Consider the following 17,625-nt stretch of genomic DNA (forward strand, 5'->3'; position numbering starts at 1 on the left):
TAATTGCTTTGATATATCATACACAATGAGAGTGTAAGTAATGTACATAGATAGCCTTGCATATATAGGCAAGGTAGAGAAGTGAAAAGTAGAAAATAATGATTGACTACCCCTCCAAACATGGGACACTTGTGCTGGGATCCAGAATCAAAACGCACAACAACCTTCTACAAGTGAAATCAGATCAGCACAAATAGAAATATCTATCATACACAATGAGAATGCAAGTAATGTGCATAGAGAGCCCTGCATATATAGGCAAGGTAGCGAAGTGAGAAGGTAGAAAACTATGACTGACTACCCCTCCAAACATGGCACACTTGTGAGCTCACTCGACAAGTGTGTGAGTAAATGGCTGATGTAATGCAATAGGTGTCTTACTAAGTGAGTGCACATGTCTCAACCACATGAGGTGAGAAGAAGCCTAAAAGTCCCTAAGGGGAAACTTTAAGTAATGTAAATAGAACTATCTCTAGGTATGCTAATAGCTAACTAGTTTGATAAAGTCACTATTTACACCAAAAACCCCTTTAAGTGCAACTTAGGGAGTAATGTATACATGATGATGAATCTCAATTGGTAGGCCATGTTAGGTTGTCATATACAAATTTCTCATAAAGAGGATTAAAGGAGAAACCCAATGGGAACAAAACTCCTCTCCAAAAGAGAAATGATACAATGTGAATGTACAAGTGAACAAGATAGGTCATTAAAGGAAGAACTGATCAAGACCCTCCAAGGACTACTTCTATGCACAATGTGCAATGAATGTTCTCCACTTAAGAGAGAAATGAGAGACTATGCAACCCCCCATAATGTGATGCTTGTAGTGTTGGTAGATGCTCGACACCAGATGCTAAAGATCATGCACACTCAGTGAACAACACCACAAATGTGTGCAAGATGACTTCCCATTCCAGATGTGTAGGAAGTAATATGAATGGCTTTGAAGTTTGCACATGGTCCAAAGATTGAATGTCGTCATACTTGTTTTCAAACCTACAATGCTGAAAACTAGTATGCATCTCTTGTTGTAAAGAATGGCTAATGCTTTTTTTGAAGCATTTCTGGATTCATATATAGCAACAAGTGATGAGATCACAATGCATGTCAACTACATTGTCTGTCGCCAGATGACATAGTACTCAAGAAGGTGTGAAAGCACTTAGAGGCATGACTTCATGGAAATGCTCAAAGACATGACTCAAGACAACCTTCCAAGAGAAATGATAGTAAGGGAAATGTGGGAGTGTCTATGAAACGGCTCATGGAAGTGCACAAAGGCACTACTCAAGACACTCTCATTGATTCAATATTAAATGGCCCCCCAAATTTTTGGTGCTTTGTAACTTAGTGCTTTTTACAATGCATCAAGGTCCATTGCATAGGGGATGTCAAAACATTAACTTTTGCAAAAAATGGTGCTCAATTTTGAGCTACCGTTTCAAAGTTATTTGACAATCAATTTCCCATTAAATGGCCTATTTGTAATTACATTTCCACTAAAAAATAAAAAGAGCTCTAAGGTGAGATCAAACCTAGGCTTCAAACTACTCATTGGAATTGTCATTGAAAATGCTTTCCAATGAGTAGGAGTTTGTCAAATTTTACCTCCATGGGTGAAAATTATGACAAAATGAAAAAATCAACCCCCTTTATGTAATGTCCCCATTTTAGCAGACTTGGATTTTGTGAGATTAGCCTATTATCCTGACCCTCGTAATGTGTTGGATAGAGGGTCTTTTGAGGATCGGTATCATCTCCAGTGTTCAGAGTGCTTCAGTTTGGTCTTCGTTTGGCATCATTCGGACATCATTTTCTCTACTTCCTATTTTTAGTAAGTCTTGGGATGTTAGAGATGGACCCCTGCTATTTTTAGTAAAGGGGGTATGATCATATGCAGTCTCCTCATGTTAGCTCCCAGTTCAGACGACGTTTGAAAATACAAAGTATTCATGGAGATATTAATTATTAATTGGCTCAATTAAACATTAATTATTTGGAGATTATATTATTAAGTTATAAAATGACTTTATATTATAAAGCACTTAAATGAGGGTCTATTTATCATGATAAGGGGGCCAAGTTTATTAATAATTTATGAGCACATAACCCAAGGTTTAATTACATTATTGATGCCAATGAAATATTATAACATTTTAATGTTAATTAAGAGCTTTTTGAAGAAGTTCGAACTTCTTGAGGAAATATAAGTGTGCAAAAGGAATCGAACTTCATTATGTGATTGGAGTTTTTGATTGAAGTTTCTCTGGAGCATTGAAGTGTAGAATACCAAGGGTTTCTGCAAGATTCAAGGCTTGTCAGCATTGGAGAGCGTGGCTTCTTCATTGTAACAGCATATAGAGAGTGTGCAATATCATCTGATTATGCTTGTGAGAGTTGGCTTCATTCAGAAGTCAATATTGAGCTGATTGGAGGGTTTATTTCAGAGTTTGTTTGCAAATTGAAAGAGACTACAGTGCGCTACAGTGTCGTGAACAGTGCGCATGAACAGTGTGCTACAGTGCCATGAACAGTGCGCTACAGTAGTTTGAATTCTATAGAAGGGGATTTAGAAAGGTGAACAGCTATATGTATTTGACAAGGGCTTTGTGTATGAGGAGAATCAAACCAATATATCAAGGCAGCCATTGAAATTCCAGCCTACAAACCCAAAGAAGACAAATAAAGAATTCACTACAGCGGCTTCAAACATTGTATGCCAAGTGTTTGACAATATTCCTTCGGGTTCAAATAAGCGAAACAGGGTCAGATTAGCCAAGGGATATTACACTTTACAAGCATATATGCCTTAACAAAAAATGAAAATCTCCCCTTTTACAAGCATTGATAGTCAACTAGATTAGTCTTGATTGCTTGTTGAAATTTGGTAGTTTGTCTAACCACTAATTGTAGGAATATGATGTAAATGTTGTAATTAGTTGTTACAAGAGTTGTGATAACAATAAAGTGATGAACTCAAACAATTACAATAATGGAAACTACCAAATATTGAGCTTGCAAAGAAGCTTTGGTGGGACTATTGAAAAATGTTAGCATGTCCACAAGGAGCGAGAAGCTAGTTGAAGAAGTCACGTTGTTGTTGTATGTGGAGATAAGACCAAGTACAGATGGTTGATTGCTTCTTTCTACCTGCAAACATTAACAACATTGCTCAACCACTACAAATATTGTTTCATTATCCACATAGCTAGAGATGTGTGGGATCTTAACAAATAATAACTAATCTTGCCCTTCTGGCATCACCTAAATTTTTGCCCAAATTGAAAGTCCAATGATCCAATACTTGAGCAGACATTTTCAAGGCCTGAGTTGAGGGGCATGATGAGCAAAGAGACAAATTTGTGAGGAATCTATCAGTTGTTGGGTGGTATGCCATTAAAGGATCGAAATGCCTTCAATAGGGTGCGGCTAGTATTTCATAGACACAGTAATGCTGTCACATTGATTGCACCTCTAAGTTGCCATTTTTGCATAGTTGCATTGAATAACAGTGAATATTGCTACGCCTTGGATGGTTGACACCTTTGCAGCAAACCAAATGTTGCTTCCAAGACATTGAAAAATCGTTGAATGGCAAAGCATACAAAGTAACACAGGAAACTACAAAATGGTGCCTTCCACTGCTATATACCTTTAGAGATGTGAAGCGTGCAAATCTATGGAGGTTGCTTGTATAGGGGAAAAAAGAAAATTCCCATGGACTATGAAGGGCATCAATAAGTCAATTGGTTTGAGCCTCTAAACAGATTGCCAAACAAGTGAGAAAATAAATAAACAAATGAATGCCTTTTGATTTACTCAAATTCTAGAGAATCGACTCTTGTTGAATGCAACATGCAAGACAAAGATGTCAATATGTCGCTTGAATACAAATAAGTATGACTTCAAATAGGCCTCTTTTGATGATTAATCGCGTTGCCCTCATGTGCAATGCATTTGTTGCCCAATAGACGGAGTTGTTGATCGGTGTTTTATGACCACACCAACATAAAATAAAGTTTCCAAGGGACACTCTATCCTCTCATAAGAAAAATCCAGTGTATGCTAAGATTGCGAAAGATCATACAAGTGATTCCAAGGTTCCTACTGCAAACTTGTGACTTTGTGATGGATATGAGCTTGTTTGGCTTGATGTATGTTGGTAATCCATGGGGGACTTCCATGGAGTGAAACAATTTTTTAATGAGACTTAAATAAATTTAGACTTCAAGGAAGTATAGTGAATTATTTGGCAATGGCAAGCATTTTTTGAAACATTTTCAATGAAATATGCAGAGAGTAAGGGTTTGAGAGGTTCTATTCTAAATCTAAAGAACATAAAAGACAATAATTGATCAGGTGAAATTGACCACATTTTGTTTCACCAACTTAGACAACTACGCAAAGGAGATGCAATCTTCAAAGGTGTGTAATATCCCTTGGCTAATCTGACCCTGTTTCGCTTATTTGAACCCCAAGGAATATTGTCAAACACTTGGCATACAATGTTTGAAGCCGCTGTAGTGAATTCTTTATTTGTCTTCTTTGGGTTTGTAGGCTGCAAATGAAGTTATGGAAAGCTTCTAACAATGCAAAGTTGTTATAGAAATGTTATGCTAGCTGTTCTAGACCTTACACACACATGGAATGACTGAAATTAACTAGTACAGCTAGTAGACATTAAGACATTAAGACAAACACTTGTCATGCATCCCAAAGTACACCTACAACCATTAGGCATTTAAGCAAACAGTTGGCATGAAAGCTAAGTGGCTAATCAATGTTGAATGCTACCATGAATGTGGAATATGCAACTTATATCTCCATTAAACATATGCAACCTCCAAGTATTTCATGATATAATCATAATAGAAAATGATGCAATGAAGTAATGATTTTCTAATACAGTGACCATAGATAGAAAACCTGGAATTTCAATGGCTGCCTTGATATATTGGTTTGATTCTCCTCATATGCAAAGCCCTTGTCAAATATATATAGCTGTTCACCTTTCTAAATCCCCTTCTATAGAATTCAAACTACTGTAGCCCACTGTTCCTAGCACCGTAGTGCACTGTTCATGCGCACTGTTCACGGCACTGTAGCGCACACTGTAGCAGCAAATAAACCCTCTGTATGATGTTCTCAGTCTGCCATATACATATGCTCTCAGCTATGCCAATAAATCTGAAAATAAATCTCCAATCAGCACAATATTGACTTCTGAATGAAGCCAACTCTCACAAGCATAATCAGATGATATTGCACACCCCCTATATGCTGTTACAATGAAGAAGCCACGCTCTCCAATGCCAACAAGCCTTGAATCTTGCAGAAACCCTTGGTATTCTACACTTCAATGCTCCAGAGAAACTTCAATCAAAAACTCCAATCACATAATGAAGTTCGATTCCTTTTGCACACTTATATTTCCTCAAGAAGTTCGAACTTCTTCAAAAAGCTCTTAATTAACATTAAAATGTTATAATATTTCATTGGCATCAATAATGTAATTAAACCTTGGGTTATGTGCTCATAAATTATTAATAAACTTGGCCCCCTTCTCATGATAAATAGACCCTCATTTAAGTGCTTTCTAATATAAAGTCATTTTATAACTTAATAATATAATCTCCAAATAATTAATGTTTAATTGAGCCAATTAAACATTAATATCTCCATGAATACTTTGTATTTTCAAACGTCGTCTGAACTAGGAGCTAACATGAGGAGACTGCATATGACCATACCCCCTGTACTAAAAATAGCAGGGGTCCATCTCTAACATCCCAAGACTTAATAAAAATAGTAAGTAGAGAAAGTAATGTCTGAATGATGCCAAACGAAGACCAAACTGAAGCACTCTGAACACTGGAGATGATACCAATCCTCAAAAGACCCTCTAACCAATCCCCTTAGCCTACGAGGGTCAGGATAATAGGCTAATCTCTTAAAATCCAAGTTTGCTAAAATGGGGACATTACAAGGTGGTACTGAGAATTTTCATACCATCGATGAACACCATCAAAAGAACAATGCACATTCGATTCGAAGTTAAAAATTCACATAAAAGGCTCAGATCAACCTTACACTGCAAGTAAAAATCATCTACTTGCAAAAGGTATGAGCAAATGATTTCACCACAAAACAACATTATCCATTTTGTTCATCTAATTGCTTGAAAACAAATCAAATCTACTAGAGGAAGGGAAACTAAGCAAACTTTAAAACAACAGAAGTAATCACCAAAATTCAATGAGTTAGTCTTATTATCTTAATATTTTCTAGCAAGAATTTCATAAAATTTTTCCCTCCATTACAAATAAAGGGTCAAACCCCTTTTATAGGCCCTAAAAATGAAATGGACGGCTAGGATCAAATTGAAATAAAGGGCTAGGATCTCTCCATGCAAACCCTAATTAGGGTTTGACCAAAATGACCTATGTGGCACCAAGTAGTGGGCCTGGCAATTAATAAGGTGTCATGTCCCCTCCTTGATCGTTATATATATAGAGAGAGAGAGACCCTAAATGAAGAAATTATTATTATTAATTAATATAATAATTACCAATGAATGATTATTTAAAATTCATTAATTAAATTATATTATTTAATTAATATTTATTACTAAATAATATCCTTGAAATATTTACAAATAAAAATAAATTAATATTATATTCTGAACATAATTTAAATATTATATGTTACGAACATAATTTATATATTCCATAATAAATAATAGACCATGACTAATAAGAATCATTAACTGATTATTGTTAGTAACATAATAAACAAGCAAATCTTTATCGAGCAGTAGGGCCGAAGAGACATGCCCAAACAGATCACGTCCCAATATCCTCATGGATCGTGGCTCTTCCAAATAGATAAAAGTAAAGGCATCGGGAAGAAGAATAGGGGGGGAATTAAGGAATAAGGATATGGACTTTGAAAAAAAGGAAAAAAGAAAAAAAAAGACGTAGACATCCTCAAAGGAAGATTATGGGAAAGACAAAGGTTAACGCCAGCATTGACAATGGGATTTGGCTAAGGAGGGAACAGCCCCAGGTATGTCTCTACTGCCAAAGATGCAAGATAATTATTGTATAAGAAAGACAAATCGAATCATACAGCCATAGTGTGTCAAGGGTATAAGCCAGTCAACATACTGATAATAAACATGTTAATAATCTGCGATACATTAATGGTTAAATACAATAACGTCTAGGTGAATTAACAATGAAATTTTTAGTATCGTAAATTCTCTATGCTATCATTGTAATTATAATAATAAATGACCCACAAGTAAGATATAAGGTATAAACCTAAGTTGCCGGTACGGGTACGGGTACGGGTACGGGTACGTGGGTACGGTACGCTGGTACGGCATTTTTTTTAGGGGGGGCCTGGGTACGTATGGGTACGTCCGTACAAAAAAAGGTAAAAATCATAAATATATACATATATACACTCTAATAAGTAGAAACAAAAATTAAATTTAGAATCCCACATATCATCCATATGCTAAACAAAACTTGGAACTATCATATATGATTCATATTGATATAACTATAAGTCTATAACAAAATTACAAACTTTGAATGTTATGATAGATATCGAATTCATTGTTCACTGGCTCAACCGTTCAACAATAAAATGACACAACTAATAATCAGCAATAGCATCATATGGGTCACTAGGAAGATCAAGATCAACATCATCATTGACATTAGATGATGTAGGTAGAGTACTGGAACCACATGCAGCCTCACTGCCACTTGCACTAGCAGCACATTGGCTATCAGACTCCCCAGAAAGTAAAGATTGTGTGGCAGCTGAAAAATCCAAATCAGTTCGCTCTGGATCTACATCCCAAAACTTTGTGCTCCCATCCTTATACTCATTTTGTTTATGAGTAAGAAGGCGCAAGTTTGAATGCACATAAACGAGCTCTTCTGCCTTACTTGCTGCCAGTCGGTTGCGTTTCACTGAGTGGATAAAGGAGTATGTGCTCCAATTTCGCTCAGATGAAGAGGAACTAGCAACCTATTGAATAATTGACACAAAGTGAGAGGGTGACAATTATAAAATAGTAAAAAATCTAAATTTAGAGAGCAATAAAAATTATGAAACTTACTTGCGATAAAACTTTGATTGCAAGAGTTTGAAGGTTTGGTGATGTATGGCCATTGAGGTACCACCAAGCATGAGAATCCTTTTTATACTTGTCACGGAGAGCGGAAACACTTTGACCATTGGAGGCTACAAAATCAGCAAACTCACTTGTCATTAAATCCTCCATTTCAGAATCTGGGAAGAGTTTAGTAAGTGCTGTCCTACACCCTTCACTGACTTCTGAATCTCTATATGGTGGTACCCTTGATGGCTTAGCAAGCATTTCATCACTATAAAATTTGGGAGTCAATGCAAATGCAAGAAGATGTAGTGGGGTGGTCATTTTGTTCCACCGCTCAACACAAATTGATTGAACCTCTTTGAAGAAAGTTTCTTCGGGATCTTGCTCTTTTGCATTGATGATGGCTTTCATTTTCTCAATCATCGAGTCAATGCCATCATATACCTCTCCCAAACATGGGTGATCCATGTCAGTATAACGGATCATACTCATGATGGGCTCAGTGAAACTCAAAAGATATTCCACTCGATCCCACCAAGTGTCATCTAGGATCATGCGCTTTACATTTGCTGCCCTTTCAGTATTGGATTGCCTCCATAGGGACCAACTTTGACTAATTACCATGCTAGCAAGTGGCTGTCGCACCTTCACAAGTCGCCTCAAGACGATTGTGTTGGATGCAAATCGGGTCTCGGCAACCTATTCAAAAATTAAAAATAAAAATTAGAATACAAAGAAGACATGATAAAAAAAATAAAATTAAGTAACCATCAAAGTGAAATGTAGATTTTAAAAATTGAAGTGTTTCAATTACCTTTAGCAACTCCAACTGTGAAAATGATCTGAAAATGGCCTGTGACATGTTATGGTTTGTGATGAACATTTGGATCTCTTCAGCCTCAACATAAATTTGTTTGATCCAATCTATTTTCCTGCCTATCTTTTGTAGCATGAGGTTGAGAGAGTGGACAGCACAAGGTGTCCAAAATATGTGTTCAAACCGTGTCTCAATCAACATACCTGCAGCTCTACAATTCTTTGCATTGTCCGTTATTACTTGGACAACATTTTGAGGTCCCACATCCTGAATGCATTGTATAAGGATGTTAGCAATAAATTGTGCATCCTTCATCTGTCCCTCACAATCCACAGCTTTCAGAAACATTGCCCCTTTAGGGCACACTGCAATTACATTAATTAATGGCCGATTTTTGGTATCCTTCCATCCATCTGAAATGATGGACACCCCTGTTTGTTTCCATGAATTTCTAATGGGAGCCAATGCATTGTCTATGTTTTTTACCTCCTTTGCTAGTAAGGTGCTACGCACCTTCTGATAACCTGGCCCTGTGTACCCTTGTGGAGCCTCATTTACCTTTTTCAACATATCCTGCCAATATGGTGATCGTACCACATTAAATGACAAACCGTTTGCATATAGACATCTTCCAACGGATTGATCTACAATCTCTCTAGCATCATTCTTAAATGCTCTCTCTAATGGTCCCTTGCTTCTCTTCACAATAACAGGTTCTTCACTAATTGGGTCCAAGAATGGGTGGCTCTCTACCACGATATCAGGAAAATCGCTATAAGATGGAGAAGTAGGGGGCCTCTTTGATTTACTTCCTCTTCCTGTCAACAAAGGATGGTTTGAGGCACGACCAACTCTTGCATCTGCTTCCTCTTGCTCTCTAATATATCCTGCTATTTCTTGAGGTGACATCCCATTTCCATTCTTTCCTAGACATGGTTTGATTCCTTGTTGGGGAATGGCACAAAAATGGGCTTTGACACGACTGTAGGAGCTAGTTTTTTTCGTACTACAGAAGTTGCATATCCATAAAAATGTTCCACCACCTTTTACTTGGTCTATTATTTTGACATATTTCCATAAAGGTGAATTTGGGTCAGTTTTGAAAGTCCGTTGAGGAGTAGAGCTAGTAGTTGTTGCCATTATGATTTCTACAACAAATTAAAAAATAATTATTAATATTTAATAAATTAATAGTAAACAATAGATTCTAAATGTTAAATATATAAAATTAAATTTAATAATTTATTTAAAATGAAAGTAATTAAATTTTAATTTTTAATTACACAAATTATTATAGACTATAGTTTGTTTAATAGTTTATTAAACAAACTATAGTTTATAATAATTTGTGTAATTAAAAATTAAAATTTAATTACTTTCATTTTAAATAAATTATTAAATTTAATTTTTAAATTTTATATAAATTATTAAATAAACTATAATAAAATTTTACAAACTAATAAATTTTTTTAAAAACTATAATAAAATTTTACAAACTAATAAATTTTTTTAAAAACTATAATAAAATTTAATTTTTTAACAAACTATGATCATTATTTTAACAAACTTAAAAAAATTTTAAAATTTAAAACCTGCGCTGGTTGTCAGCCGTCGCCCTCCTGCCTGGCACCTCCCGTCTCGCCTCTCTGTGCCGTCCTCGTGCCTCCGTCGTGCCTTTGTGGCGTCGCGCCTCTGTGCCGTCGTCGCGCCTCCGTTGCGCCTCTTGCCCTAGCGCCTCCGTCGAAGCCTCTGTGCCGTCGCGCCTCCGTTGCGCCTCCTGCCCTAGCGCCTCCTCTCACCTCTGTCGTCGCGCCTCCTCTCAAACCTGCATTTTTCGATTTTCCTCTCACTGTTTCGCGTGGAATAATGATTTCGCGTTTTTTAATTTTAGCTTTGCTTTAGGTTTAAAACGTGAAAAGACATGATTCGACCCGTAAAAAAACCCTCGAAATTTGTGTCCGATGCGGATTCGTCAAAAAAACCTTATGGAATCGCCACGTCTACACCGGATGCGTCTGGAATCGGGACTCCAAAAACGGATGCGTTTCAGGGGGCAAAAATCAGTACCCTGTCCGAATCCACAGGGATTCCGAGGCGAATCCGAATCCGATACGTATCGTATCCGGATTCGGGGGCAAAACCTGAAGTACCGGTAACTTAGGTATAAACTGGTAAAACACCAATAGAGTTAATGTAACAAATCTGAAAATGTAACATCTTTGCTTTTGCTGGTATGCATGGGGATGTGTTAATATGAATGCTTGATATTTGTAGCCTGATAAAGTTTGTATGAAGAATATAATTCATAATAATAATAGCAGAAACTACAATATGTTTAATAGTAATATTAATATAAAGTTATTCATACTTAATTTCACATACTATGGCAGACCAGATCTGACGCATTGTCAGATCTGTCTGCCACTACAGTTATGAAGTGGGATAATGATTAGTGTTTTAATAAATGGGCAGTGTTAGTAATTTATACTATAGAATCTGTTCTATATACAGGGGTTGATTAATCAAATAATATTTCATAAAGAACTACTTTAGCATGATACTGTTTGAACCTACGAAACCTGGGGATGCGTCTCCTACCTGAAAACCCCCGTCCCAGTCCCAAGGACGTTTCGGGGACTTGGGGACGGCCAGGGGACGCCCCCCCCCCCCCCCCCCGGTCCCCAAATTGCCAGAATTTTGAGGGGACGTCCCCGAAACGAGGGGACGGCTTCCTAAGCTGTGGGGGACGTCCATACGTCCCGGGGACGGCTGGGGACGTCCCAGCCGTCTCGGGGACGGCTAGACGTCCCCCACATCTAGGGCTAGGAAAAAATATTAAAATAAAAAAAGTCGTATTTTCATTTTTTTTAATGATGTTTTTTGCGTAATTGAGGGAGTGAAATATCTCATGAAGGGTTTTTTGCCAATAGAAAAATAACACCCGATGCCTAAATAAAATAATAAAAGCATTTTTGGCCTCGCGGGGCGTTGCCCCTCGACCCCGCCCTGTATCGCGACAAGGAGCGCGCAAGGGGCGCTGCCCCTTGACCTCGCAAGGGGCGATGCCCCTTGACCCCAACTTGGGGGCGCTGCCCCCAAACCCCCGTCGAAAAATATTGGGGGAAATTGCGCTGATGGAAGTAGTGAAAATTTAACCTCCTAGTCTGATTAGGCTCCATCATGTATGTTATTTCTTTAATATCTATTATGATATGCATATTGACAATGTGAATGAATTGAAATTCTGAATTATGAGTGCATATTGAGTATTGAGTCTATTGATAATGTTGTATGTTCGATGTTTGCATTTTAAAATGTTTTCATATTATCATACACATGCTATATCCATGTTTTCATATGAATATAATGTATAGATGCATGCTTTATCCATGTTTTCATATGAACATTTAGAATTTTCCTATATATTTTAAATTTTCCCTATATTTTATATAGCCGTCCCCTTTGCCGTCCCCCCCCTGTCCCCAAATTTGGCAAAAAAATTTGCCGTCTCGGAAACTCGTCCCCCCATCCCGGAAACTTGGGGTAACGTAGGTTTGAACACTTATATATATATATATATATATATATATATATATATATATATATATATATATATACATACGACATAATATCAATAAGATTATGTTTATATATTTATAAAAGCATAAATTATAAATATACATATTATTATGAATATCCATCCTTGAAAAATATCCATCCTTGAGAGATTTCAGCCTATCTTGGCTAACACTAATGCATGGTTGAAAAATAATGCTGTTAGACTTATAAAAATCAAGGTTGGAAAAGAAGATGATTTTATAGGGCCTCTTGGACGTAAGTCTGAGATTCAAGTTGACAACAAGGTAGGAGCATCATCTTCGGGCACAAGGATCAAGTTGCGAGTAAGTCGGGCAGTAGTACTTCCTCCTGAGGAGACGACAGTTCGTGGGAAGGAAAAATCACGATTTCATGTTCAGGTGATCGATTTGGATAATCCAGAAGAAGGGCAGCAATCTAATGATGCTCCTAAATCTCCAGTTTCAGAATTGCCTCATGAGATCATTCCTCCAGTTTCCATTGAGATGCCTCTTTCTCCTCCTGATTTTCTTGTGGATGAATCTCTTCAGAATGCTATTCCCATTTCAACATATGAGCCATCTCCTGATCATCAACAAGAGACTGTGTTGGAAATTCCTACTTGCATCCAGTTATTAGAAATTGATACTTCCACTTTTGATTTTGAAGAGTTTATGAGGCAATCTTCATGTCCGTTGGTAACTGAGCAAAACGTGGTCGCTGTCCAAACAAATATTCCTCCCAGGATGACCACAGTGATTCAAACAGAAACTGCTTCTTCTTTGCCTACAGTTGCTACTGAAGGAGAGTTGATGACTTTGCCTCCATGGCTTAGTTCTTTTACCCCGAAAAGGAAGAAGGAAGAAATCTCACCTGATGCCTTCGACTATCAGCAACTGAAACAATCCAGATCCAAAGTTGCTAAGAAGGCCAAGACTATCTCCAGAGTAACTGTTGACAACAACAAGATGAAGGTGGCTGAAATTGTGGAACCTATTGCAGATAAGCCACTTGAGGAAATGTCAGCTGCCGATTATAAGGTTACAAGGATAGAGTTGGGAAAACAGACGCATGAGGTCATTAAACATGATGCTCAATTTTCTATTGCTTCACTGGTGCAAAGGTGCGATGAGCTTCTAGCAAAGAAAGACAAGCTAGAAGATGAAAACCGACAACTTATGGCAGCCGTTCATAAAATCACAAAACCTGCTGCTAAAGGGAGTAACTCCATAGGTTCTTCTGGTTCCCAAGAATCAATTCGTGGAGTGGAAAGGGCTGCTCAGAAAGTACAAGCATTGGATTCCTGGGTTGATCAGCTTCATGATCTATGTGCACAGATGATGAAAGACATTTTTTAGATGATGTCTAAATTAGACACCATTGAGGAGGAATTGGATCAGACTTCTAATACTTTCAAAAAGAATCTGGAAAGTGTTGAAGAAAGTTTGACAATCTGGCGTACCATACCCCAACAACAGCTGAGTGTTTTACAAGAGCATGCCATCATCTATTCCAGGGTCATGTACTTGGAATTTGAAGAGCTCCTAGAAAACAAAGCCCTTGTTCTTAAATCCCTCATTGAGGAGATCGGTGATGCAAAGAGATTCCGGGGTGAAGTTTTCCGAGATATTGTCTCACATTGTGAAAGGGCCTCTTGCAACATAGTAAGTCAGGATAGAGAGCTGATTTCAGAAGAAGTTCTTGCTGATTTACAGATGAGGAATCATAATGAATGGAGGAGTGAACAATTCTCGGTCGCTTCAATTCAGATATTGATGAAACACCAAGCCTTTTTGCATGAAATCTAGTCTATCCTGGATAAAAACAACTCTGCGCTCCTCCGGTGTTATGACACTATTGTGAAGACCATGGTTGTTGCCAAGAACACCCATGAACCGAATCTCGAGGAACTACAAACGAGCATCCAAAAATTTAAAGGATTCGTGTCTTCATGTAATGCAATTTAAGTGTTTTTCAACACTTAGTTGTATTTTTCCACCTTGGTAATCTTTAGTTGTAATTTTGTTTTAACAAGTTACATGTAAAAGTATTTTTTGTAAAAAGCAAGTTACACATTACTTGCATTTTTGTAATTACATGTAAGGTAACTACAAGTTGTGTCCAATTAGGACTGTAGTTGAAATAAGTCTTAGTTAGTTATTGAATAAGTCTTGGTGGTTGAGAGAATCTCTCAAGTTAGTTAAGATCCTGCTACCTTTTTCTCAAGGCTCCTCTTCTATAAATACTTGAGGGGTCTATTGTAATTTTTATCTTTTGGAAGGCAAACAAAAACTCTGCCAAATTTACAGCAAAGAAGTCTTTGAACTTTCATGTGTAAATTCAAGAATTGAAAGGAATATAAGGAAATTGCTCAAGCTTTGAGTCTTTGTGCTACATTCTTGAGTTAGTGTTCTACATTATCTTTCTTGCGAGTGTTCCTAAAAAGCTTAATCACATCTGATTTGCAATCTTTGTGCTGCAAGTAGTTGAGTTTAATATAGATTAAAATAAATATTTTCTTGAGAGAAGCTGCAAGTCTTTGTGCTTTCACTTGTTCTTAAGAGAATTTAGGAGTAGATTTTGTGGGAAATAGTTGTGAGTCTTTGAGCTTACACTACTTCTCATTGTTTTAAAGAAGAAAAGATTAATGTTTTTCAGTCTTTGAGCTATCATGACTTGTTCTTTATAGCATTAGTGTAGAAAAGGGTAGATAGGACTTCACATAATCAAGTCTTTGAACTTGATATTATCGTCTCGTCCCGTCCCGAAGGAAGTGACGGAAGTCTTTGCGCTTTCAAGAAACTTCATTTCCTTTCTCTTATTTCATTTGAAAGTGGTTATTGCTGTTTATATTCGATTGCTAGGATATTGTCTTTCTTGAAAGAAGAAGAAAGATTGCTGTCCCATCCTTTTTTATTTTCAAAGTTGTAGTTAGATAGGGGGAGCCTTCCCTTAATTAGGAGAGTTTTACTCACGTGTTGTGGTTGAAACCACAATTTTGCATATTTCCCCAAGTGTACAAAATTTTCAACCAACACTTTGACACATAACTTTGAGACAATGCTTCATGAAGACTCTTTGGTGATGCATTCAACTATTGTTGATGAGGTTGTCATTCAAGAAGAAAAATCAGTAGCTGAGGTTGTGCATGATGAGTTCGCTAATGAAGAGTATGTTAAGGATGAATTGGTTGGCATCATTGAACCAGCTTATGACCAGTACCAAAGTGAAGATGTTGGTGATGATTCCAATGCGCTTGTACATAATCATGTTGAAGATTTGGTGATAAATGGTTCTCCTCTCGTTGCTGCCCCAACTTCCCAAGAGTTTTCACAAGAAGACCTTTTTGGTATGCATGTGACTACTAAATATGAGATCAAAGATACACCTATAGATGGTGGGCTCATTGAAGGCAAAGGGGATAAAATATTCAAAACAGCTAGCATTGATGACTCTTTGCTTCATTATAGTGTTGGTGGCATGGGTGGTCTTGGTTTTGATTATCAAACTAAACTTTTGGAGAGAGATACTTATGAAGATATTAATTTAAGTGAATTGGGAGGTGACTTATTCAATGAGTCAAGACTCCATGAGTATGGTGAGCACTTTACCTTTGATCAGAACAATTAGCCCCTTAGCACATGGGATCCGGGTGTGATGGCACCTAGCGATGTCAAGGAACTTGTGTGGGATGAATTTCCCTTTGATCCAGATGATGAAATGGAACTTGATGAGGATTCTATATCAGCAAACAATGGTGATGTTACATTTGATCTTGGGATCGCCTTCTCGTTTGATCAAAGAGACAATGAGGTGGGAGCACATTTAAAAGTCTATAAGGCTCTTGATATTGAAGGGTTTGATGGTGTTATTGAACATAAATCAGATTTATTAGTGCACAGAGCTGATCTTCATCTTGGTGTTGAGCAATGCCAACACGTGGATGATGTGGGGGGTGAGACTAGGAACAACCAAGGAGTCGTTGAAAACAAGAATGGAAATTTTGATTGTAATCAAAGGCTCAAAGAACTAGTGGAGTCTAATCCTATTTATGATATTGAGCATTTTCAGCTAGTTGGTGGAGTTAGACAAGAGTCTTGGAGTAGCTATGGGGGCAACGATTGCAAGAAACAAAGTTCTGATTTTTTCTTGTTGCCTATCAGCAGTACACCATCTTTGCATTCTTATGAGTGGGATGGTCAATTCAAGGTGTTTGTTGAAAAAGAAATGCAAGCTCTATCTCAATTTGACCACACACATAGTTTGATTGAAGAACTCTACTGGAAGGCTCAAATTGATGAGAGACAAAAAGGGGTTAAGGATGAATTTACTCTCCCTAATCTGCAGCTTATCAAAGACTCTTTGAATATATTGAAATCAGATTACATACACTTGATTGAAGATCGAGATTATGCCTTTGAACTTGCAAGGAAGACCACTAGTGCATTCCAAGGAAAAGAGAGAAAGGTTAATGAGGTTACTCTTGATCTTGAATTAACAAAGGACATGTTAGAAAACATTCAGTTGGCTCTAATGGAGGTAGAAAGTCAGTTTGTTGATTTCAAAATTTTTAGGGAGCAAGAGAATGCACTAAGAGATGAAGAAATCGAGTAAGTAATTGGTGATCTAGATAGTCTTCGACAAGAGTTTGATCTCAACAAGAAAAACAATAGTTGCATGTGCAGATTCAGATCAGCAAGATGGAAGTGAGCAAGAGGAAAGGGATGGTTTCTAGGTTCTTGATAACCCTTTCTTTGAAGTGGGTATTGAAAAAATTTATGATGACCCTCTCTTCGTGATGGTGATAATACATGTGGTGAAGTGACCGAACATGAGACTGAGTATGGTTTTTAGCGTATGGATGATGTGATGTCAAACCATGAGGATGTGCCACGTTTTGTGATTAGTAATCTTCCGAGGCTGCTTGATAGTGAATGCATAAATGGGATTGAGGATGAAGACTCCACTTGGGAAGTGTTGAATCAAGATGATTTCAATATCTTTGACATCAAGGTGTTGTCGAAACATAGGTTAGTTGTCGTACAAGGTTTCATTGCAATAGAAAGGAGTGAAGATTTCAGACTTGTTACTCATG

General features: G+C 37.3%; 2 protein-coding genes across 4 annotated transcripts in view; one reads left to right on the forward strand and one right to left on the reverse strand.

Annotated features, from left to right (window-relative positions):
* The window catches only part of LOC131029377 (probable CoA ligase CCL8), a 285,390-nt gene that overhangs the window by 228,644 nt on the left and 39,121 nt on the right, over positions 1 to 17,625 (forward strand). The gene's annotated exons all lie outside the window — the stretch shown is intronic.
* LOC131029380 (uncharacterized) lies at positions 7,536 to 9,449 on the reverse strand. Its single transcript, XM_057959843.2, has 3 exons — positions 8,952 to 9,449; positions 8,138 to 8,836; positions 7,536 to 8,046 (listed from the first exon to the last, which is right to left on the reverse strand). Exons 1-3 carry the CDS (start codon positions 9,300 to 9,302, stop codon positions 7,666 to 7,668), a joined length of 1,431 nt encoding a protein of 476 aa, XP_057815826.1. The 5' UTR covers positions 9,303 to 9,449; the 3' UTR covers positions 7,536 to 7,665.

This window comes from Cryptomeria japonica, chromosome 3, assembly GCF_030272615.1.
Source record: "Cryptomeria japonica chromosome 3, Sugi_1.0, whole genome shotgun sequence".
Taxonomy (NCBI): domain Eukaryota; kingdom Viridiplantae; phylum Streptophyta; class Pinopsida; order Cupressales; family Cupressaceae; genus Cryptomeria; species Cryptomeria japonica.